We start from the raw sequence: 26225 nt of genomic DNA, 5'->3' as shown, positions 1-26225 counted from the left end.
AATACAACATCTAGATGTTACACTGTAGTGAGGTTATAGTCAAGCCTCGTCAACTCTAGGAACTACTGTCTCCTGAAGCAAGATCTAAATTCAAATGTTTATGGGGACAGGCAGTTAATATAAGTAAGACTGAGATAGAAGGCTGGAGAAGCAGGCAAGGAACAAAAGACATAGAGCCATGGATGTCATACCAAAACAATCTGCATGTTATACTTACTGGTACGGAAAGCCAATGAAGTATTTCGAGTAAGTGAATGACACAGGACAGAGCTTGTTATATGGTTAAAGTACTATTCCTATTATTATTACTTCACAATATGGTTGTAAGAATTTAAAAAATCTAACGGGGAATAAAATAAAAATAAGAACAAGACCCAGTTTTCTGATTCCCAGAGATCTGTTACAGGTCATCCCAATGCTTTTGTAAAATACTATGAAGAATCGTCCTGTGCATACTCCCTAAAGGGAAAAAGCTCCTGCTTTGGTAGGCACTAGAAATTTGGTTATGAGCCCTATAAACGTTCTCAAGATGCAATCACTGACCACTACCATCAGAACCACCTGAGATACTTATTAAAAATACACCATCTCCAAAGAATATGATCTAGTAAATCTGAGATATAGATGGCCCAGATCCTCATCTTACAAAAATTTCCTACTATTGCCCCTATATTTCCTTGGAAAATCCTCTTCTAATATTTAAGGTGACCTGAACAATAAAAAGTCCATCAAGGAGAGTTGACAAGTATAGGTTACAGAAAGTACAAATATATGGAGATAGGGAAGAGCTTCATTTAAAAAAACAAAAACAAAAACAAAGTCATTATGGCTGGTGAGAACAGTATGATATAAAATTGGAAGGCCAGGCCAGGCCTGAGTGCCAGGATAAGGAGTTTGGATTGTGCAGGTACAAAAAGCAGCAGGACGCTGGCATAATCTGAATTATAGTTTTAAAAAGTTATACTTCTGTGTGGAAAACAGTCTAGCAGTGTCGGAGTGGAAGCAAGATTAGTTAATAAGCTATTTCAATAGTCCAGGAAGGAGGTGATGGTGACTTAAACTGGGTTGGTAGCAGTAGAGATGGAAGACTGGGCAGATAAATTTTAGAAGTAGAAAGTACAGACTTTCTGATAGACTGCAATTAGGAAGGGATAAAAAGGGAATATAAGACAGTCCTACACATCTGGCTTAAACAACTGTGTAAGCTGTAAATGAAATTCTTTGGTGATTAGAACTAATGTTTAGGTTTTTAATAAAGAAAACAAATAATGCTTGGAAACAAAGTTACAAAGTTATACATATTACATATATCCTTATCACAAAAGTATTGAAAATATAAACACAAAGGATCACCAAAATTAATCTGCCTGCAAATTAAACTACCTATCTACAAATTATCCAATACACATACATTTGAATTTCTGAATTACGTACAATAACACAATGCACTTTATTAATACTATGTAAACAAGCTAGTCTGAATAAAGGTTTTTACATGTTTCCCACAAAATTACTACTTAGATGCTCCTTCCTATCTCTCATTCTAAAACATTTACTTAGAATTTGTTGTGCAGGATTCTTTCTCTACAGGATTCTTTCCAAAAGTTTCTAAAAAAACAAAGCAAAACAAAACAAAAACCCTGCTCTGGCTGGTGTGGCTCAGTGGAGTGAGTGCCAGCATGTGAAACCAAAAGGTCGCCACTTTGATTCCCAGTCCAGGCACCTGCCTGGGTTGCAGGCCAGGTCCCCAGTTGGGGGCATGTGAGAGGCAACCACACAATGATGTTTCTCTCCCTCTCTTTCTCCCTTCCTTCCCCTCTCTCTCTCCCTCCCTTCCCCTCTCTCTAAAAATAAATCTAAAAAAAAATTTTAAAGCCCTACTAACTGCCAAAGGAACCTACCAAATTCTAACCCAAAGAGATCTATTCTTCTTTTACCTTAGCTCTTCCATAAATATTTTTTAAGGAGAAACAAGAAGGCAGATCAAGTCCTAATATCCTCAAAATACAAACTCCTGAGCAAAAAGGCTTTCTTTCTGAAGTCTTTTTAAAGCAAATACAGACTCCAAATATCCCCAGTCTTCAACTAACCTTATTTGGCTCCAAATCCCTGTAAGTGGATATAAATTCCTACTGTATTTTTGCAGCTGGAAAATAAGTAAATGTAGCCCACAATGATAAATCCATATTGGCCTGGGGGAAAAAATCCCTTTAAAAGCTTTACTATATGCAAAAAGAGAAATTATCTATGAAGTTCTACAAATGCCCATACAATCATCCACTCAATGCCTTAAAATTACTTAATATACCCATATATTGATTCATTTGATGCCTCAAAATTTTGAGAAGGTAATTTTACTGAAAGAGCACTCCTTTCAAAAGAGGCCAGAATAGAGATTCAAACAGAGTACTTCTTTTCAGTGACATAGTCATTTGAAAAAAGTCATCAACCTCATCTTCTCTTTTACATTACACAAGAACATATGGACTACAAAAAGTAAATACAGGAGGTAAATAGTCAAGAGAGAAATAATTCTTTTTTTAAAAAGTGATAGTTTGCTTCTTTGTTCTTCAACCAAGAACTGACATAACAAAATAACTAACACAACTATGAAAAATTATTTGTATTCAAATGTATTTCAAAAAGATTTCAAGATTTGACACAGGCACCAAGAAACGAGATGAATTAAAACAAGTATAAATAGGTCAGTTATAGACTGACCTCTATTTGAAATATGTTAAAAAATATTTAGTAATACATTTTAAAATATGATTGAGGTAAAATTTTCTTTAATTCAAGTCTTCTCAATCATCTTAAAATACTTGTGAGCTGAACTTGTGCATTAAGGCAAATCCTAATTTTAAACACTCAATTTAATTTCTGAACTGTTTCATTTAAAACTGTTAATCTAGATAGAGTTTTTGTAAAAACAAAAAAAAAAAACAAAAAAAAACAAAAAAACACTTTTTATTGCTACAAAGGGTAACATGGTCACAAAAAGCCTTAAAGCGTATCTTAAAGCAAATTACTATTCAATGTCCAATGCAGTAAAAAAATACACAGAGCACAAAATACTTGCCCAATTTATCTCTTCCAGGGTAAGTATTCAAAACATTAATGCACACTTGAATATAATCTCCCAAGAGCAGCATTTAAGTTCAAATGATTAGAATAGATATACTAACAATACACATCTGTTATCCTAACACCAATAAAGTAATAAAAATTAAGCTTAAAAATTATACAATTTATTGAATCTAAGTTTGGTGGCTATAAAAACTAAACTAATACCTTCATTTTATTAAAACAAATGCCAAACATTTAGAAATTATATAAAACAAATTTTAATGTGTGGAATGCATGCAACGTAGGTGTTAAGTCTCATTTTAAACTATTAAAATTCTTACCCTTCTCCACATTAAGACAGAAATTTAAAGCTTTTTTTTAAATCTAATACCTTATATTTAATTTTCTTCAGGTTGGTCAACAGGGGAGCTGACATGCTCTTCCTTTGCTGCTGCTTCATCTCTTTCCCCCACTCCTTCTCCTTCTTGAACTCCCTCTCCTTCCCCCACAGCCTCTCCTTCCCCAACTCTCTCTACTCCTTCACCTTCTCCCCCTTCCTCTACTTCCTCCACTTCCTCTGCTTCTTCCACTTCCTCTGCTTCCTCTACTTCCTCCACTTCACCCACTTCCTCTTCTTCTTCTTCCTCCTCTTCCTCCTCCTCTTCAATAGGTTCATCAATCTTTTCCTCCTCCTCTTCATCTCCTTCTATTTGTTGATCTTGAGAATGATCTTGAATTTCAAAAGGATTCTCACCCTAAAGAAATGAGGAGAGGATAGCTCAGCACATTCATTATGTATCAGTGAAATTTTTATACTATATCAAAACAAATATTTTTTAAAAGCTTTTTATTTCAACATATGACAAATTCACTAAATATCTGTTAAGTACGTAGTAATACCAATATGAGTATAAATATTACTGAAGTCATTACCTTATGCTCCATAAACTGGAAGGCAGAAAGGCCACATTTCCCTAACTGAATTTCTAAAAATTGTGTCTCTGTGTGTGTGTGAGAGAGAGGGGGCGAGAGAGGTGTGGAGGAAGCAAATATATAGGTTTGCACAGAAACTAAGTAGATGAAGTAAAAGATTTATTTCCTACTTAATTATACTAGTAGTAGATGCACTACTATTGTAGAATATCTTTAAAAACCTCAAATGAAAATTATGTGCCTAACTTTTTCTTTGAAAAAGTAGTCAAATCTTTAATTCACTCAACAGTCACAGATACAACTGTATTTTAGTATTTTTATTTAAATACTTGAATTCTGTATCCGGATTAAGTCTCAAAAACAACATATAAGAAGGCTACATTGACACAGTAGGAAACGTAGAGGCAATGAAGATCATTAGGTAGACAGTGTAAGACGGGTGATACATGTTAACATAAACCAGGCAGGGTGTGCAGGATAAGCTGGAGTAGCAAAACGAGAAATAACTACTGTAATAGCATAGTAAAGTGTAGAAGATGTGGTGACACCATTAACAGAATAGGTAAAATAGGATGGGAAAGGGGAAGAAGCAGGTATATGCTGTATGTAATTAGGATTTCAGAAGTCTAAATGACTAACAGGCAGCTGTAAATTTGCAACTCAGAAGAGAGTTTAAAGACATTCAGATTTGTGAATTGCTTGCAGAGTGAATAGTGAAGCCAAGATCTTAAATGGGACAGCCCAGGGAGGATGGGGCTGGGGGAGAGAGCAGGAAAAAAAGCACCTATGAAAATGCCTATAACATGGGGGCAGAATTCAGAAAAGGAACACTCGATATAGGAGGAAACCCAGGAGAGCAAAATATTAACTGGCAAAACAAAGGTTCAAGAGTAAGTGATAGATCAACAGTGTCAAGTAATGCAAACAAGAGTGGAACAGAACTGAAAAAGGTCTGTCTGTAGAACTGATAATTATACTAAAGCTTTGTGAGGGTACTTGAGGGATTTATTACACTATCCCCTTTATTTCTTAAATTTAAAATAATAAAGAATAAAATAGTAAAAATTTTTATTTGAAAACTAGGTCACTGGTAATCTTACAGCACTTTCGAAAGGATGATTTAAGTGAAAGTTAAACACCAAGAACTGCCCAAGCATTAATTGCCACCATTTCCCATGAAGCTCTCAAAAGACAAAGGCCCAGGTATCACACTCTGAGATTTTAACTTAGTCAAGTAGTGGAGCTCTTACTAAAAAATCAAATTCCTGAATCAATTTCAGACCTCTTTAATCAGAATTTCCAGGGAAGAAGTCCGGTAACCTGCATATTTAAGAAGCATTTCAGAAATATGTATCTGAAATTATTTGAAAACCCTAAGTTAGAAGGTTTTAGTAAGTGCCTAAGCAGATTTTTATTTGATTTTAGCCTAACAGGTAATTCTAATTACATATGTCCAATTGAGAACTACGAGGTTAAATGTAAAGTACCTTTTCAGGTACAACCAGAGACCAGGAAAAGTTAAGTCATTTTTAGTTTAGGGAACTCATTAGCGTTGTCTGTTTGGGGAAAATAGTAAAATAAAGAGTGGAAAAAGTCAGATGCAAGTAATAAAAGAGATAGCTAATGAAACTAACATAGATGAAGGGCAAAAAAATGGTATTTTTTGACTTCTGGCCAAAACAGAGGTGTAGGTAGATACACTCTTGCCTCCTCGCATGACCAAAAAATGGACAACAAATTTAAAAACAAAAAACAACCAGAACTGCCAGAAAATTGAACTGTATGGAAGTCCGACAACCAAGGAGTTAAAGAAGAAACATTCATCCGGACTGGTAGGAGGGACGGAGACGGGCAGATGGGGTGGAGACAACTCATAGCACGGCAACAGCTGGAGGACCTGGCAGTCCCACATTTCTGTACTGATAAACTGGGAGGAAGAACTGGGGAACAAGAAAGACCACGCAACTGAGGGTTCCAGTGAGGGAAAAGAAAGCCTCAAACCTCCGACTGAGAAAACCTGTGAGGATTGAGGTGGCAGCAGGAGAAACTGCCAGCCTCACAGGACAGTTTGTTGGAGAGACCCACAGGGTCCTAGAACGTACACAAAACCACCCACCCTGGAATCAGCACAACAAGGGCCCAATTTGCTTGTGGGTGGCAGGGGAAGTAACTGAAAGCCTGAGAGCAGACCAAGCTGCTTTGTTCCCTCTCAGACCCCTCCCCCACACACCAGCCACAGCACAGAGATGTGGGTTGTCCCGCCCTTTACAATGTAAAGGTGCACCGAGACAAAGAAATATGCCAAATGGAAGAACAGATCAAAACTCCAGAAAAAAAACTAAGCAACAAAGAGATAGCCAACCCATCAGATGTGCAGTTCAAAACCCTGGTAATCAGGGTGCGCACAGAAATGGTTGAGTATGGTCACAAAACAGAGGAAAAAGTAAAGGCTATGCAAAGCAAAATAAAGGAAAATGTACAAGGAACCAACAGTGAAGATAAGGAAACCAGGGCTCAAACCAATGGTTTGGACCAGAAGGAAGAAAGAAACATTCAACCAGAACAGAATGAAGAAACAAGAATTCAAAAAAATGAGGAGAGGCTTAGGAACCTCCAGGATATCTTTAAAAGTCCCAACATCTGAATCATAGAGGTGCTAGAAGGAGAAAAAGAGGAGCAAGAAATTGAAAACTTATTTGAAGAAATAATGAAGGAGAACTTCCCCAATCTGGCAAAGGAAACAGAATTCCAGGAAGTCCAGGAAGCTCAGACAGTCCCAAACAAGTTAGACCTAAGGAAGCACATGGGCCAAGGCACATCATAATTCCATTAGCCAAGATTAAAGATAAGGAGAGAATCTTCAAAGCAGCATGAGGAAAGGAGACAGTTACCTACAAGGGAGTTCCCATAAGACTGTCAGCTGGAGAGAACCAAGATGGCGGCGTAGGTACACACACTGCGCCTCCTCGCACAACCAGAACTGACAGAGAATCGAACAGAAAGGGGGACCAACACCAAGAAAATAGAAAATAACCATTCATCCAGACTGGTAGGAGGGGCGGAGACGGGCACCCGGGTGGAGAGGACTCGCGTGGCTGTGGCGGGACTGAAACTGGCGGAGGTGGGACAAATGGCGCAGGCAGTCTGAGCACTAGCAGACCCTGCGGCCCCACATTTGCACAGATAAACCGAGAGGGCCGGACTCAGAGTGGCGGAGAACGGGGCAGGCAGAGCAGCGGGTAGCACCCTGCGGCACCACATTTGCCCACAGATAAACGGGACAAACAGCGGGGAGCGAAGCAGACCACACAACCCAGGGCTCCAGCTCCGGGAAATAAAGCCTCAAACCTCTGATTGAAAGCGCCCCTGGGGGTTGGGGCGGCAGCAGGAGAGACTCCCAGCCTCACAGGAGAGGTCGTTGGAGAGACCCACAGGGGCCTAGAGTGTGCACAGGCCCACCCACTCGGGAACCAGCACCAGAGTGGCCCAGTTTGATTGTGGGTATCGGAGTGAAAGATTGAAATCCGGAGGAGAGTGAGGCGGGCGCCATTGCTCCCACTCGGCCCCTCCCCCTCATACAGCATCACAGGGCTGTGACCAGCATCACCCCACCCTGGTGAACACCTAAGGCTCCGCCCCTTAAAGTAACAGACGCGCCAAAAAAAAAAAAAAAAAAATGGCCCAAATGACAGAACACTTCAAAGCTCCAGAAAAAATACAACTAAGCGAGGAAGAGATAGCCAACCTATTGGATGCACAGTTCAAAGCACTGGTTATCAATATGCTCACAGACTTGGTTGAATCTGTTCGAAAAACAGATGAAAAAATGAAGCCTATGCTAAGAGAAACAAAGGAAAATGTACAGGGAACCAATAGTGATGAGAAGGAAACTGGGACTCAAATCAATGGTATGGACCAGAAGGAAGAAACAAACATCCAACCAGAAAAGAATGAAGAAACAAGAACTTGGAAAAATGAGGAGAGGCTTAGGAACCTCCAAGACCCCTTGAACTGTTCCAACATCCGAATTACAGGGGTGCCAGAAGGAGAAGAGGAAGAACAAAAAATTGAAAACTTATTTGAACAAATAATGAAGGAGAACTTCCCTAATCTGGCAAAGGAAATAGACTTCCGGGAAGTCCAGGAAGCTCAGAGAGTCCCAAAGAAGCTGGACCCAAGGAGGAACACACCAAGGCACATCATAATGACATTACCCAAGATTAAATGCAAGGACCTACATCCAAGATTACTATATCCAGCAAAGCTATCACTTAGAATGGAAGGGAAGATAAAGTGCTTCTCAGATAAGGTCAAGTTAAAGAAGCTCATCATCACCAAGCCCTTATTATATGAAATGTTAAAGGGAGTTACCTAAGAAAAAGAAGATCAAAAATAGGAACAGTAAAAATGACAGCAAACTCACAGTTATTAACGGCCACACATAAAACAAAAACGAGAGCAAACTAGGCAAACAACTAGAACATGAGGGTTGTCATTAAGGTAGCGGGAGGGGGAGAGAGGGGGAAAGGTACAGAGAATAAGTAGCATAGATGATAGGTGGAAAATAGACAGGGGGAGGGTAAAAATAGTGTAGGAAATGTAGAAGCCAAAGAACTTATAAGTATGACCCATGGACATGAACTATAGGGGGGGAATGTGGGAGGGAGGGGGGTGGGCAGGATGGAGTGGAGTGGGGGGGAAATGGGACAACTGTAATAGCATAATCAATAAATATATTTACAAAAAAAAAAAAAAAAAGACTGTCAGCTGATTTCACAAAAGAAACCTTACGGACAAGAAGGGGCTGGAAAGAAGTATTCGAAGTCATGAAAGGCAAGGACCTACATCCAAGACTACTCTATCCAACAAAGCTATCATTTAGAATGGAAGGGCAGATAAAGTGCTTCTTGGATAAGGTCAAGTTAAATGAGTTCATCATCACCAAGCCCTTATTATATGAAATGTGAAAGGGACTTATGTAAGAAAAAGAAGACCAAGAATATGAACAATAAAATGGCAACAAACTCACAACTATCAACAACTGAACCTAAAACAAAAACAAATACAAACTAAGCAAACAACTAGAACAGATTCACAGAAATAGAGATCACATGGAGGGTTATCAGCAGGGAGGAGGAGAGGGGAGAATGGGAGAAAAGGTGCAGGGAATAAGAAGCATAAATGGTAGGTACAAAATAGACAGGAGGAAGATAATAATAGTATAGGAAATGGAGAAGCCAAAGAACTTATATGTATGGCCCATGAACATAAACTAAGTGGGGGGAGTGCTGGTGGGAGGGGGATTCAGGGTGGAATGGAACAGGTGGAAATAGAACAACTATAACAGCATAATCGATAAAATATATTAAAAAAAAAAATTTAGCCCTGGCTAGTATAGCTCAGTGGATTGAGCATGGGCCTGCAAACCAAAAGGTTGCAAGTTCGATTCCCAGTCAGGGTACATTCCTGAGTTGCAGGCCAGGTCCCCAGTGGGGGGCTCATGAGAGGCAACCACATTGATGTTTCTCTCCCTCTCTTTCTCCATCCCTTCCCCTCTCTAAAAAATAAATAAATAAAATCTTAAAAAATAAAAAATAAATTTTTAAGTGGTATTTTTCTTCACAGAGAACAATAAAGGTGATGGATAGATACATAAATCCAAGTTAGAAGGAGAGAACTACGGAGCTCACATCTAATGGTCTCTATCTCCCTAAGACAAGAAATAATAATGTGGGAAGTGAGGAAAGTAAGAATGAAATCTGAGTATGTGAATAGTGGAGTAAGTTTGAAACAGTCACTATAGGAAACGTATTACAGCGATAGGTAGTAAGTAAAATTATTGTGAACTGCAGTGAAAATGTGCAAGCATAATACTGGCACAATGCCACGAAACTGTCAGCAAGACACAGTGAATAAAGCTAACCGTAGATGGAACAGTGCTGGGAACTGGTAAGTGGCAGAAGAACAAGGAAGGAATTTTAGAAGTACCCTACTGTTGTTAGGGCTGACCATGAGTGTCCAGGTCAGGGAGTAGAGAGAACAAGATGACACAGTTGGAGAACTGAGAGAAACTGATGAATTGACTACCTTCATGGGACAAAGATTAAAAAGGGTGTTTTGCCAGACTGAGAGCACTTGAAAGTGAAAGAGTTTTAGGCCATGACCAGAGCTGACCACAAACAAGAAGGTGTTCTGGGGAATACAGCAAGAAACAAAGTAGACAGAAATGTTGAACAAAGGGAATTCACTGAACAAAGTGACTTCAGTGCTTCTTGAATTTTAACGCAGATGAATAAAACAGAATCTTATTAAAATGAAGATTCTTATTCAATAGGCCTGGACATGAACTAAAAATGAAACTGTATTTCTAATGAGCTCCCAGGTAATGCCAATACTGCTGGTCCATGGATCACATTCAGAGTAACAAGGCTCTTGATGCAATCTCCTCAGGTCAGGTACTTTCTCCAAAATAGGTCCATGAGCAAGACACTCCACCAGTGATGACTTTCTCCATGAAGCAATCTTAAGTGAAGCCTGAAAACCCTACGCAAAATTCTAATTTGTATTCTTCTCTCATTAAAAATTATTTTTGTACATTATCAGAAACCATTAACTTCTCAAAAGTTTGTGATACAGCAAGGATAAAAATCTAATTTTTTCTTAATTTGGCTCCTATCTTTTAGATGCCGTATCTCCACCCAAATTGGATTTCAATTAGTGTGGCATTCGCTTTTAAAAAATAAGTGTCAAGAATGTAGTAAAGAGTGAGAAATATGTTTAACAAATCAGAAAACATGTCCCTAAGAAACAAGCTGAAAGAACTGAAATTTACTCAACGTGGAAGTCTCTTGATTGAAGGATAATTTAGTGGTCATTAAGTATTGTAGACCCTGACATACAACATACCTACTACTAAGAAGGGCTCCTCGTGGCTAACTGGGCTCAAATTAAAAAAACAAAAAAAGAAAGAAAGAAAGAACAGAGCATGGCAGCTCTGTGCTCTAGACAGGGGCCTCTCACTCAAACTGCACTTCAGAAAGAGGCCTGCACTGAACCACCTGCCTGCACTGTGTTTCTGCCATCTGTGCCAGCCCTTATAAAGGTTTCCTGGAATCCTATTTCAACCAATAGGACAGAGCCTATTCATCAGAGCTGCACAGCTCCTGCCAGTCAAAGTGACTCTATTCTGACCAATCAGGACAGTACCTTTTGGACCCATCACTACAAGGATTTAGAGCTGCAGGAGGACGGTCCAATCAGGGACTAGGGGCGGGGACTTCTGTCTATATAACCCCACTCCCCTCTGGCTCTGAAAGTGCACTTTCCCTTTCTACCAAAGACTGCATTTCACTGGCCAAGCTGAAACATGGAAGATGACTCACTGGAGCAGAGCAGACCAGAGCAGACTGGCACAGAAGGGAGCAAACCAGTGCAGTACAAAGCCAACTGCCAACGAGGAGAGAAGAGCTGTCTAGGTGGAGAGCAGAACAGCCTCAGAACTGCCTCACAGCTATGTTGTTTTCACAGCCATGCTGTATCACAATTGAGCTGTTTTGCACTGAATAAAGTTTTCTTCTTCACTGCACCCTAAATTGGAGATTCCTGTGGTCACTGAATTGGTGCCAACAACCATCAGTTGACATTCTATATCTGGCTTCTTCACAGAGCACATGGTTAACCACCACAATAGCTAAAATAAACAGAACTTCTCTAATTTATAAAATAAAGATTTAGTTACTAATGTAATTAAGAGTCTTTTATAAATCTTCAACATGACAACTCTGTTCAGTGTAGGATGATTTTTAAATAAGGTATTATTTTATAAAAACTCAAAAAGGTATTTTATAATACCTTTCAAATAAGGTATTATTTTATAAAAACTCGCCCTGGCTGATGTGGCTCAGTGAACTGAGTGCCGGCCTGCAAATCAAAGGGCTGCCAATTGAATTCCCAGTCAGGGAACATGCCTGGGTTGTGGGCCAGGTCTCAATTTGGGGGCATGCAAAAGGCAACCAATGGATGTTTCTCTTGAACATTGATGTGTCTGTCCTTCTCTTCCTTCCTCCCTTCCCGTCTCTCTAAAAATAAATTTAAAATCTTTTAAAAATTATTGAAAAAATAAAAATTTAAAAAATGAAAACTCAAAAACTAAAATCTAAAATTTATTCCTATTATTTCCTGAATAATAGTAAGTTCTTGTTTGTACTGTAGGCATTGTAAAGAAGGGTTTTGTGTAAAGAAATATTCCTCAGTACTACAGGGCAAATACTTGAGAAGCAGTGGGCCAGGTATACCTTATTGTTCACATCTGAGTTCCCTAACATTAGGGGCAAATCTTTCTCCTGGCCGCCTGATTCCATGAGGGAGCTTCTTCTGAAGCAACATAACTGACCTCTGCTTCCCCTCCAACTTTATCCAAGGAAGAGGAATGACTTATCCAATTAGCATATTTGGGAGAAGAAACTGGACATGTACAACTCATTCCCTTCTGGGTTCCTTCTTTTGGGTCTTCCTAGCAATAGAAATGATACACTCTAGACTGTTCTAGGCCACGTGGTAAACTAGGAGAAAGCTGTTGCTATCCACCTGAACCAGTAACAGAGGTTGGGGGGGGATATAACCCTATCTAATTTACAAGTGTACTGTTAGGGGGGTCCACATAATTATACATGTGAAACATATCCTTCAAATCATCCTTTTTCTAAAAATCAAGAATAAAGCTGATGCCCTAAGCAGTATGGCTCAGTTGGTTGGGCTCTCTCCCACAAAGTGAAAGGTTGACAGTTCAATTCCTAGTCAGGGTGCACGCTTGGGTTGCAGGTGCAGTCCCCAGCTGGGACACATACAAGAGGCAACCAACCTATCAGTGTTTTTCTCCCTCTCTTCCTCCCTCACTTCCCCTCTCTCCAAAAATAAATAAATAAAATCTTTTAAAAAAGATTAATGCTAACTATTGATCTTCTATCAGACTCCCGTGTATCTCTCAAATAGTTCAGAGCTAGAAAGAGGGGGAGAAATGGCTTATTGCTCTCTCCCCACCACAAATCCCACTGATTAGGAAAAACAGATGTTTTACTTACATGCAAGATATTAAGTAAAATTATTTCAAATGTTGTACATTTAAATATCACAAAGAGTTACTATGTCATCATTTAATTATTATAATACTACAACATAAGCTAAAGAGTTTATGTCCTAACATCTTACCTTAACAAAACGTTCGTATCGTGCCTTCACTATTGGATTATTTAAAATGCTTGTAGCAGTCAAGACACTCTCTCTTTTTATTTGTTCCTTATAAGCCTGTGAAAAATAGAACACACTTAAGTACTTGAAAACTATGACATAAAAAATATTTCCATAATTAAAATGACATTATATAGACAAATTCTTAAATTTAAATGATTTACCTTCTGGCAAATGAAATTATAAAGCAACAATAGCTACTATGACTGCAGTGTAAATCATCTACAGATTAAAACAATGAACTTTGATGAGCAAATCAGCTTCAACAGCACACACCAGTCAGCAGATACCTTAAGTCTAGGTCTCCTAGACAGCTGTTTTCTCTCCTTTCCATTCTACCTCCACCTCCTCCAGTGCCAACTACTCCAACTATTAATTTTCATGCTACCAAAAAAGAAAGAATAATTTTTCATACAGCTAGAGTAATTAGTCTAACTCCAGACTGTTTTATACAAAGGAGAAAAGGATAATGGAGGGAAGTTTTCAGAAACACGTATAAAGGACACATGGACAAAACCAAAGGTGCGGTAGGATCAAGGGTGGGAAGTGGGGGTGGCAGGCATGGGGGGGAAATGGAGACAACTGTACTTGAACAACAATAAAAAATGGTAAAAAAAAAAAAAAAAAGGTAAAATATGCAAGTCTAGTTTCCTAAAGTGTCAAAGAATTATCAAAAGACAATTTTTAAAAATATTATATGTGCTCAAAGTAGCTAAAAATGTCTGAAAAGGCCTGAGTTAAATGAGGTTCACTTCAATACAAAATATGAATTTAAGACCCAGGTATGTTCTATTCAAAACTTAAGTCTTTAATACTTGAACTTTTAAATTTGCTTTTTAAACAAATTTCACACAATATAAACATGTGATTTGAAATAAATTTGACTAAATAAAAGCAACCAATAGAGAAGCAGAAATATGCTAACAAAAGGAAAATACATTCTTCTACAATTTTCAAGTAAATTCTACTAAAATATTTAATAGATAGTAACTGATAATCCTACTTTTTAAATTTATTTTTCCCAACCACAGAAAAATGTTATAATCAAATCTTTCCTTTTTGTTCTAAAATACACACACACACACACACACAATCATTTTGTACTAACTTTCTAAAAACTGTTAATGAAAAGAATAGTTTGACAACAGCTGTGATTTTTCTGAATGGCTACTGTGTGCCAAGCACCACTGTAAGTGACTTTTATATATTATGTTTATTAATCTAATATTTTATATTAAGTTTAGATTTAATTTATTTAATTAGATTCAGTTGACTTATATATTTATGTTAATTAATCTAATATTTAAATGATCACATTAAAGTAGAATGATTACCCACACCCACTTTACAGATAAGGAAACTTAAGGCCAATTTGCATATTATATACTGAACCACAATTCAAACCCAGAAAGTCTGGCTCCAGAGCCCACAATCTTAACTAGTGTGCATGCTGCCCCTAGCTATCTTTACAATTATTCACACATAAGATTAACAGAATTGCACACAAGTTGGTGGGTGAAACAATGGCCTTTGAGGGACAATAAGGGATTGAAGAATAATTTAAGGGCTTCATCAGGATAGATCCAAACCCACCTGCTTCCCTTTGATATGGTCGGGAGACTTTAAGTGTTGCTGGACTGAACTATGTAAAGCAGGGATATACACACTACAAGCACTGCAGTGAACAGTCTCTACTTTCATCATGTGATCATCTGCAGTAACACCTACAAAAGAAGTGCAATTATTAATAAGAAATAATTCATGTATTATTTCAGACAAATCAAGTTTTACTATTTTGTTTCCATAATTATTTACACTCCTTCTTCCCAAAAAAGGAGGGGGGTATTTAGGTTTATGTTGAGTTTTTTTACTATATCTCCTAAATCTGCATATATAGCTTAAAAATACATGGATAAAAGATTAAAATTATAAAGTATAATTGTATTTCCTAATCATGTTATATTATCAGCACTAAAGCCTATAAGTCCATCCCCAAAAGGAAATATAAAACAAAACAGGTGTGATTTTATAGTAAAATAAGAATGTCCATGATTATGAATGTGGGTGGGTAGGAACAGGGAAAAAGATTTCAAAATTGGATTCATAAGGAACAAAGTATACATTAGATCTTTAAAATGGTAATTGAGGCTTATTACAGGTAAAAAAGATATAAATACTGGGTTGGCAACAAAGTTTGTTTTCTTCCATAAGATGGCTCTAGCAGCGCTTACTTGTCTTTAACTTCATTTGAAACAATTTTGTTAGATTGTATTGTGAAAGCTATCATATCAGCATGCATTTAAAAAAAAACATCAAAATTAGTGAATTTTTCTGTACCCATTTTAATACTGAAGATGGAAGAAAATACGCAACATTTTCAGTATACTATCCTTTATTAGTTCAAGAAAGGTAAAAACTAAATTGAAGTGCAAAAACTTCAATTTTTGCCACAAGCTCAGAGTCCCAAACAAGTTAGACCCAAGGAAGCACACGGGCCAAGGCACATCATAATTACATTACCCAAGATTAAAGATAAGGAGAGAATCTTCAAAGCAGCACGAGGAAAGGAGAGAGTTACCTACAAAGGAGTTCCCAGAAGACTATACGCTGATTTCTCAAAAGAAATCTTGTAAGCAAGAAGGGGCTGGAAAGAAGTATTCAAAGTCATGAAAGGCAAGGACCTACATCCAAGATGACTCTATCCAGCAAAGCTATCATTTAGAATGGACGGGCAGATGAAGTACTTCCCAGATAAGGTCAAGTTAAAGGAGTTCATCATCACCAAGCCCTTATTATATGATATGAAAAGTTAAAGGGAGTTATCTAAAAAAGAGATCAAAGCTATGAACAGTAAAATGACAACAAACTCACTATCCACAACTGACCTAAAAACAAAATAAAAACAAAAATAAACAACAATTAGAACAAGAAGAGAATCACAGAAATAGAGATTATATGGAGGGTTATCGGTGGGGAGGGGGTGGGGGCAAAATGTGGGAAAGGGTGTACGGAGTAAGAAGTATAAATGGTAGGTACAAAATAGACAGGGGGATGTTAAGAACAGTATAGAAAATGAAGAAGCCAAAGAACTCATATGTGCGACCCATGGACATGAACTAAGGGGGGGGGGGATGCTGATGGGAGGGGGTTGCAGGGCACAGAGGGATAAAGGGAAGAAAAAAATGGGACCACTGTAATATCACAATCGATAAAATATACTTAACAAAAAGAAAGGACAAAAGATGAGAAAAGAGAAAGGTCTAAACCATGGAGAGCTTTTTGTGTGCCATGCCTAGGAATTTGAACTTTATCCTGGAGAAAATGGGGGGAGCCATTGAAAATTCTTGAAGTTATGATGTGATATAATAGAATTAGAGGTAAGAAACTGAAAGTAAGAAAACTAGTTAGCAAAATACTGTTAATTGTCAAAAGAACATGTACAGATTTGAACAAATGCATATTTAAAAAGGAGATAAAGAAACGGTCTTGGTAGATATTTAAAAGATGAAACATAAAGGACACAATGCTGCAGATCCAGTCAAGTAAAATACTCAGGATTAACTCCCGCTTTGATGGTGGGGCCACTTTCCCACACAAATGAAAAAGGTATTTGTAGAGTTTTTGTTTTGTTTTCTTCATGGGCTGGAGGATGCTCAAAGAGAGGATAACGTTTTTGGATACGTTGATATTGTGGAACTAGTGAAGAAAGATGTGAATAGGCAGTTGGATGCATGAGATTAGAGGTCAAAAAAGAGATCGGTGCTATACATGTACTAGTAATTAACAAAAATGGTAACTTAAGCTCTATAAGTAAATGAAGTCATCTGGAAGAAATATAAAGAGAGATGATAATGGGACTAATAAACTACTGGGAAACACCAAGTTCTAGAAGCTTGATACAGAAAGAAAAACACCAAAAAGTAAAAAATGACAAGGGAATACAGAGAACATCAGGACAGTGAGATAGATACCAGAGAAACCAAGGAAGGAAATGGTTTCACAGAGAATAAAGTCACCAGTGAAAAATGTTGCAGAAGTAAGATAACTCAAAAGAACGTACAGAAGTTGGCGCTGGTAACATGTTGGAGCAGTTTTGGTAAACTAAAGGGAGCAGAAAATTGTCTACTGTGGGTAAAGGAATACATGGGAGTGAAGAAACAGAGACCAGTGTGGACTATGCTTAGAGAAGCACGGTTGTTTAAAGGGAAAGGCAGGCTTTAGGTGAACTAATGCATATTTTTATTTTCTTTTGTTCCTCTGGTTTTTTATTTGTTTTTAAGATAAGAGCTTAGGATTCCAGGAGGGAAGTAAAAGAGAAGGAAGGACTGAAAAACAGAAGAGCAAAGTCCTTGAGGAGATGAGAAGGGATATGGAAGAGAGAGTACAGATGGTAGAAGTACTTTCATCTAGACGTAAAGGTGATTTTTCCTCTAAAACTTAAGTGAAAGCTGGCAGGGTAGAAAGTGATACATTTGTAAGCATGAGAACAGGAAGTCAACTTCATTTCTGATAACCCACTCAGGGATACCACATAAAACTATGTGCTGTGTCACTCTAGTGGGCATCATTTACATTGAAATAGGTTAAGGTGTGAAATAGACATGTAAATTTCTAAAACAATTTGTTTAAATACTTACCTTCCATAACATCTTTTTCAATTATTTTGACTACTTCTGTTTGATTATTTGTCTGTTGCTTACGAATAGATGTTTTCTTGAATTTATTTACCATACACTCCTAAGAACAAAATAGGAGGAATCCAAAAAGTTATCAGTGAGCACTTGGCATGTGCTCAGCACCATGCTTAGCCTAGGAAAGGTAACAGTATGTGTTATATAAGAATATCTGTTCTCAAAAAGCTTACAATTTAGTTGAGAAGACTGTCATAAAGTACTAGGAAACTACAAAAAGTTCCCTTAGGCATACAGATTAAGAGAAATCAAAGAGAGCTGGACTACTCAAGAGGTCTCCTTTGGGCAGGTGAGTACTTAAGTCCTAAATGACAGAATCCATTTAAGGAATGAATTGCATAAAATTGTAACTAAGGGACACAATTCTGCAAGGACATGGAGGACTGAATGATCATTACATTGCTAACCTCCTAACAATTCCATCACTTCTGCCCAAATGAACTGTATGCACAATTAGCAATCCAGCTCTAGCACCTTCCTTAAGAATCCCTGACCCCAGCTATCCGCCTGTACTCTAAACCCCTTTGGCCTACACTATCATTCTTGGCCCTTCCACTGAATTGTATCATCTGTGTATGGGTGAGTACATTCTATTTCCAATTATCGTCTGTTCATTGAGTGTAGTGTCCGTGTTTTCAGTGCCTGCACAACACATTTCATAAATATTCAAGGAAAATTGTTGAACTGATGACTACACACTCATAATACAAAGCACACTAAACAGACACCTGGCTCTATGGTTCTAAACTCAGAATCCACCACTCAACTGAATAACTTAAATTGTTCTGAGCACAATCTTCCATGATAAAAAGGAGTTGTTATGAAATTCAAATAAAATATCAAAACACCATATATATAGACCCTCAGTGGATGACAGCTGATTCTACATCAATAAACAGTTGGTAAAAGAATTTTTTTCCTAACACCTCTGCCAGAAATTACTGTGAAAAACACAAAATGTTCTCTCAATTAACAAATCTAAAGTCTATTATAGAAGATAAATTTATATCTAATTCTGGGATAATTTTAAAATAACTCTTTAAAGAGTAAATTAAAATTTTAGAAACAAAGTGCGAGATGGAGAACATAAAAAAATAAGAAATTGAAACGTCAGATAAAGTGCTTTTCACTTTAAAAATAGCTACTTACATGCAAAAATTCCATAACTACTTTATCAAATTTAGTTTGTTTCTGAATATGATCTAATGTTTCCTGGTGTGAAGAACTTTCCAGATGCAATTCAATATCTTTTTCTTCAAACGTTCGAAATTTACAAAATGAACATGTGAATGCCATCCTGTAAGGGGGGGAAAAAAGTTTTTCTTTAAATATTACCTTGTTTATGTATTAAGTTCATAAAAAGATAACAATAAAATTAATTTTACTAACACAAATGATTTCCTAACTTCCATTTTATGGCTGATGTAAATAAAGCTTAAGTCAAAAAAACATCAAACAGTATTTCTTTCAGTACCTATTTGGACAACAGTGTCATTATACTACTTTGCATTTCTGGCGCACCCTGGAGCTTCTAGGTATAAAAGATGGAATCAGTGTATCTACTTAATCTAATCTTAAACTCTCAACTTCAAGCCTAGACAAGTTAAAAAGCCAAAGCAAACCTCAAAAAGTATCAATTTCCAAAGTTCCACTACTTGTTTTACAACAACTTGTTCCATCTCCTAGTTTCCAAACCACTAGACTAGTATCAACACAGCCAGGTGGAATATCAGACAGCCATAATTCAGTAATTCACTCCCTTGGAGCTCTTGGGTGATCAAAAGTCCTGCTCCCTAAAGATCACTTCGGGATGACTAACAGCCCTGTCTGGACAAATGCATGCATTTAGAGTCTCAGGAGCCATTCCCCTTTTCCTCCCATTTAACTGCTCCTGTCTTATATATTCTAGTGATTTCCTTTTCCTTGAATTATGACAACAGTTACCTAACTGGATTCTCTGTCTCCAGTCTCCATTTTCCAATTAATTCTTTACACTACTATTAGATTTATTTTCCTGGTTAAAAATAGGGGATCTGGCCCTGGCTGGCGTGGCCCAGTTAGTAGGAGCATCTTCCTGTAAGCAAAAGGTCACAGGTTCAATTTTGGCCAGGTCATGAAACCGGGTTGCAGGTTTGGTCCCTGGTTGGGGTACATACAAAAGGCAACCAACAGATGTTTCTCTCACCCCCTCTCTCCCTCTCTTCTCTCTTTGAAATAAATAAGCATGTCCTCAGGTGAGGAATTAAAAAAAAAAAAAGTATGGGATCTGGAGCCAACTGCTAGGTTATATCTAGCACCCTTGTGTGACCTTGGACAAGTTACTTAACTTCCTCTAGGCCTTAGTTTTCTTATCTTAATGAGATGAGGATTTTAAAAATACATATAAAGCCCTTAGAACAGTTCCTGACACATAGTACTTATTCAATTAATTTTTGTTACTTCCTAAAGAAGGCAACAACACATTACTGCTCAAAAGGCTTCACTGGCTCCTTAAGGCTCAAAAAAAAAAAAGTTAAAATGCTTTCAGCTGCCATTTAGAAAAGCTCTTGCACACTCACTCACGCTCGCTCTAGCTCTCCCTCTAGCTCTCTCCCTCTCTCTCTCTCTTTGGCTTTACCCACTAATACCTTTAACAATATCTGGCACATATGTTTGTCTTGATTAAATGTTTTGATTAGATTACACCTTTCAAACCACTACAAGTCATTTTCAATCTACATAGCTTTCAATTTCCTGAATATGAATGAAACATTTGTTTCTTTGCTTTTTTACCTCAAGCCATGACCACTACCTGGGCTCCCTAACAACTCTTACTGCATCCCTACCATTCCTAAATTAGTTCATATCCACTGATCCACTTCCCTGATTTTCCTGCCCTCCTATGTAGAAAACATCTCAAAAACCCATCCCTTTACATCCTCTTTATAATATTGAAAACATTCAAATATCAAAAAAATATATCACAAGAGTAGTTAGTTACTGTCAATCTCTTATCCTAACTCAAAAGTAAAAGTGCTCTGATAAATTAAAATAATTTTAGACTATTTTAAAGGATTCTTACCCTAAAATGACAATTTAATTGAACTGATACTCTTTTAGTTAAGTCTTTGGGTTTATATTTAGAATTATGGAGAAACAGCTAAATTAAAGCTCACTTATTTTCTCCAAATTACAATATATATTACACTAATATGGATCTATGATATCCAAATCTACAACTTTTAATGGGTAAAGTATTCATAGGTAAATAAATAGAAAAAATAATCTTATAATATAAAATCATCTTCATACTCCTACACGTGATACAAAGCATTCATTTCAATTCATTTCTGCTACGAAGAAACTAAGCCCATTACCCTTGTCAAAAGAAGAAATGATACCAGAGTGGGAGATACTCCCAAGGACCACAACATAGATGCCCCTTAAAACTTCTTTTTATGAGTTAATTCTTAATAAGCTTAATTTTATTGTTTCTCAGGTCCCAACAAATTAGGAGTAACAAACCACAAAGAACATAGGTAAAGGTTATTAAATCTTGACACAAAGATTAAACAAGTAATACCTAACAGACTAATATAAAAGACACTCTAATCAAACAAAAAAAATCTGGGAATCAAATGCAATTGAATTTTCTTTTACTACATTTTATATAACAAACCCATTGTATATATTAAAACCAAGTAATAACAAAGAGTATCCTGTTTAATATGGAAGAAAACTCATACATTTTTAAAATACTGCCTTAAAAAGGTTTGTAGATTCTTCTCTTAAAATGTTATCTTTTGAGTTAAGATATAGTTTTACATCTAGAAAATTCACGTAGGTGAAACATTTCATTCCTTTCATACTACAAAAACAAGTTAACTTTCATAGAGCAAAACTGTTTTTTGAATGGGAAACACTTTTTACTTTGAATTTACTTTTTAAATTTTATATTCTTCATTTCCCTAGCATTAGTAGTACCTGGGCAGATTTCAGAGGAAAAAAAGAATATCAATATTATCCTTTAAAAACAATTTCCTAGTAGTCTCTCTTTTTTCTCAACATAACTTTACATCTTGCATATACACAGTGCAGGGCAAAAGTAGATTTACAGTTGTATGTGAAATAGTTTATTATTTATTAATTATTGTATTATTTTCCATGTGAACAACTGTAAACCTAGTCTTTCCCACCCTGCATTTTTCTATTTTACCTGCATTTTCTGCATGTCGTTTCAGGCTTTATAACCAATGGCCTAAGAGCCATGAAGGGATGCGTCTAATCTTACATATACTTGGTCACACTGTATTGCTGGTATTTCTTGCACACTGGAATTACTGTAAATAATATTGTAATGGGCATCTTTTTAGATTAAACTCTTCTATATTTTTAGGCTAATTTTGGAGAGATCAAAAAGTATTACAAAATTCAAAATATTTTAAAAATGCTAAATTGCCTCCCAGTAGTTATAACTACTATCGTTTCTCAGCCTTTTGGCTAAGATCAAGTGTAGTATCTGTTCTTATCAGTTTAATAACTAGACACTCACCAGAAAATTGTAACAGTGCCCTTTGTGCATCCTAGTTAGTAAATCAGTCTTTCTTTCCTCCTTGCTAATAAAATGCTATACTACTATTTAAATTTTCAGTTTATTTCACTGACAATCACTTTCTAATGTTTCAGTATCTAGAACACCTAGTATCTACTCATTTACTCTTCTTCAGAATTTTCTTTGGAATCAGGATTGGAAAGACCTGATATATTTATAATATTTAGTTTTCCTGTCCAAGATTATCACTGTATCACCATGTAGTCCAATCTCAAAGACTGTGGTTTTCTTCATATTATGACATATATTGCTCTTTAAGAATACTGTATTTCTAGATATATTTTATTTTTGAATTACCATTATTGAATGGGACTTCTTTTTTCTTATATTTTTCTAAGTGGTAACTGTATTTAAATATCAAAATTCAAAAACATTCTTATGTATCTTTGAAGAAAACTTTTCATTTGGCACTCAGGAACTTTTCACGTTCCCATTGATTTCACTTTTCTAGAAAATGTTTTTTTAATGAGCCCAATTTTCTGACTATTAAGCACAAACCTGTATCCATCTCCATATTTCTCACTGTTTTTTTCTCTTCTGCGCCTTTGTTTCTCTCGCCGAGCTTCAATTCGCCGCTTTTCTTCTTCTTCATTTTTTGGATCAATTTTTGCTAGAATCAGACAAAAATGTGAAGACTGCAGATTACTTTCCCATTCTCCCTTTCCCACTCCCAGTTCATAAAATACAGACATACAAGGCTTATTTGGTGATAGTAGTCTAAATTGAACTCACCAAAAAAATCAGAGTTCAAGATTACCCAGTACATCTGAAACTTAATTTGAATACAATAATTATAAATTTTGCCATATTTACTTTTCACCTATGTGATTATTTGCTATATATATTTAATCTGTTCATTTTTCTTATTCTCATTTTAAACAATAATATCCATATCACCTTAAACTGCAATTTTCAACCAGTGTGCTACGAGAATTTTTAAAACATTCAATACCTGACTATTTAGTCAGGGCCACTGACCATTTTTCTCTTCAATCATCAAATTTAAAAAATGGTGTAACAGTCAATACAACAATAGCTATCTGGTGTGAATGAATAAAATTATACCTGCCCTGGCTGCTGTGGCTCAGTGAATTGAGTACTGACCAGGGAACCAAATGGTCTCAGGTTCCATTCCCAGTCAGGGCACACGCCTGGGTTGTGGGCTATGTCCCCAGTAGGGGGCGTGTGAAAGGCAACCATGCACTGATGTTTCCCTCTTTCTCCCTCCCTTCCCCTCTGTCTAAAAATAAATAAATAAGATCTTTAAAAAGATGGGGAAAAAATTGTAACTTTTTTGTCAGATCAGCAAAAAAGATATTTTTTGGAATTATTTTTGCTAGAATATATTTTTTGCTGTGCCACACAATTTAAAACGGAAATCAAATGAGAACTGGAGAGTTTTGGATACAAAAACTCATATATATTACAGCAGGTTTCCCAAAATTTCTTAAAATGTATAAATTCTAAAATAGAAGCAGATTCTTCCTTTATCAAAAACATTTTAATGCAAATAAAGTAATAAAATCCTGGTACAAAATTTACCGTTTTAACCATTTCCCAGTGAACAATCCAGTGGCATTAAGTACATTACAATGTCATGCAACCACCATCACAACTTAGTTTCAGAACTTTTTCATCGCCTCAAACAGAAACCCATACCCATTAAGTAGTCACTCCCCACTTACGCTTTCCCCAACATCCTGGTAACTACTAATCTGCTTTCTGGCTTTATAAATTTCCCTGTTCTGGATATTTTATATAAACGAAATCATACAATATATGGTCTTTTTGTCTAGTTTCTTCTTTTATTTAGCATAATGTTTCCAAGGTTCATTCACATGTTGTACCATGTATCATATCAGTACCTCCTTCCTTTTTAATGGCTGAATAACATTCCATTGTGTAGATATATCGCGTTTTCTTTTATCCATTTGCTTGTTGATAAACAACTGGATTGATTCCACCTCTTGGCTATTGTGAATAATGATGCTAGGAACATTTGTGTACGAGCTTTTATTAGAATACTTTTCTTCAATTCTTTGAGGTATGTTCCCAAGAGTGGAATTGCTGGGTCACACTGTCAGTCCATGTTGAATACTTTGAGAAACAATCCAACTGTTTCCCACAGCAGCTGCACCACTTTACATTCCCAACAGTCATGTGTGAGGGTTCCGATTTTTTCACATCCTCGCCAACACTTGTTATTTTCACTTTTTGATTGTGTACCATCTACTTCACATGGTATGAAGTATATCTCATTGTGAGCCAGTTCTTTCTTATAATACATTTAACTCAAGACTTTAAAAAAATAAAACACCTTATCTGGCCTCGGCCAGGGGGCTCAATTGGTTGGAGCATCATCCTGTACACCCAAAGGTTGCAGATTCAGTTCCCAGTCACGGCAGATATCTGGGTTGGGGGTTCAACACAAAGTCAGGGCATATACAATAGACAACCAACTAATGTTTCTTTCTCACACAGATGCTTCTTTCTCTCTCTCTCTCGCTCTTGCTCTCAAATCAGTAAACATATGCTTTGATGAAGATAAAAAAGAAATAATAGCCCTGGCTGGTATGAGTGCCAGCCTGCAAACCAAAGAGCCACCAGTTTGATTCCCAGTCAGGGCACATGCCTGGGTTGCAGGCCAGGTCCCCAGTTGGGAGCATGCGAGAGGCAACCGATATCTCTCTCGCATATCAATGTTTCTCTCCCTTTCTCCCTCCCTTCCCCTCTCTCTAAAAATAAATAAATAAAATCTCTTAAGAAATACCTAATATAAAATCATGAATATATGGGAAGTCATAAACTTGACAGTAAGCAAATATTTAAAAAGCACTTGCTATGGAATGTTTCAAAATTACATAAAATCAGTACTTTAAAATTCAATATGTAGGTCACTCATTTTATGAGTTTAAATGTATATTCTTTTTTTAACTTTTTAAAAAATGTTTATTGATTTTAGAGAGAGGAAGGGAAAATGAAAGTAACCAATGTGAGAGAGAAACATGGATTGGTTGCCTCTCATACACACCCTGACTGGAACTCAAACCCACAACCTCTGTATGTGACCTGACTGAGATCCAAACCCCCAACCTTTTGGTGTAAGGGATGGCACTCCAACAATTGAGCCACACTGGTCAGGACAAATGCATATTCTTATTAATTAACCACTTTCAATATCCTCATTCAATTTCCCCAAAACCCTCACTCTATGGAAAATCTACAGGTATATGACCTCAAACTACAAGTAACTACAATTTCCTCTTATACACTAAAGCTATTATATATGTTGAACCTCCAGCCAAATGACAGAACATGGTTCCTTTCCTACTGCTTTCCAATAAATCATATAGTCTATACTGCAAGACCTTTTATACCTGAATATCCAGCAGCTACCTTTCAAAATGCACACCTCACACCTGACAGTGAAAGGCTGAACTGACTACAGAATTCTCACTTTAGTCTTAACTTCACTCACAATTCTCAAATATTGTTAAAAAGGAAAAAGCTGGACTACATATATCTGCCTTAATGGCAAATCAGTTTCTATATCGAGTTTTGCAATATTTACTTAACTGTACCTACAAAATATATCTAGAATCTGCCCTAAAAGGATCAACTGAATTGCCTATTCTAATAATATCTAGAGTGCATAATTTGATAAGTAACAATCTGTCAATTAACACAGTATGAAAGAT

General features: G+C 36.7%; 1 protein-coding gene and 1 pseudogene across 3 annotated transcripts in view; one reads left to right on the top strand and one right to left on the bottom strand.

Moving 5' to 3' along the window:
- Positions 1–1228: 1228 nt before the first annotated feature.
- Positions 1229–26225, bottom strand: part of ZNF326 (zinc finger protein 326) — a 43609-nt gene continuing 18612 nt past the window's right edge. For all 3 annotated transcript variants that reach the window (XM_024565403.3, XM_024565405.3, XM_045199481.2), the window contains 6 exons: positions 23026–23137; positions 19086–19233; positions 17883–17982; positions 14839–14969; positions 13207–13302; positions 1229–3821 (listed from right to left, as the gene is read on the bottom strand). In XM_024565403.3, the coding sequence (XP_024421171.2) occupies positions 3465–3821; positions 13207–13302; positions 14839–14969; positions 17883–17982; positions 19086–19233; positions 23026–23137 (944 nt within the window). In that variant the 3' untranslated portion in view covers positions 1229–3464. The remainder of the gene's footprint in view (positions 3822–13206; positions 13303–14838; positions 14970–17882; positions 17983–19085; positions 19234–23025; positions 23138–26225) is intronic.
- Positions 22396–22573, top strand: LOC112309437 (U2 spliceosomal RNA; annotated as a pseudogene).

This window comes from Desmodus rotundus, chromosome 3, assembly GCF_022682495.2.
Source record: "Desmodus rotundus isolate HL8 chromosome 3, HLdesRot8A.1, whole genome shotgun sequence".
In the NCBI taxonomy this organism is placed as follows: Eukaryota; Metazoa; Chordata; class Mammalia; order Chiroptera; family Phyllostomidae; genus Desmodus; species Desmodus rotundus.
The sequence above is the reverse complement of the archived record's forward strand: the minus strand, read 5'-3'. Positions and strand labels throughout refer to the sequence as shown.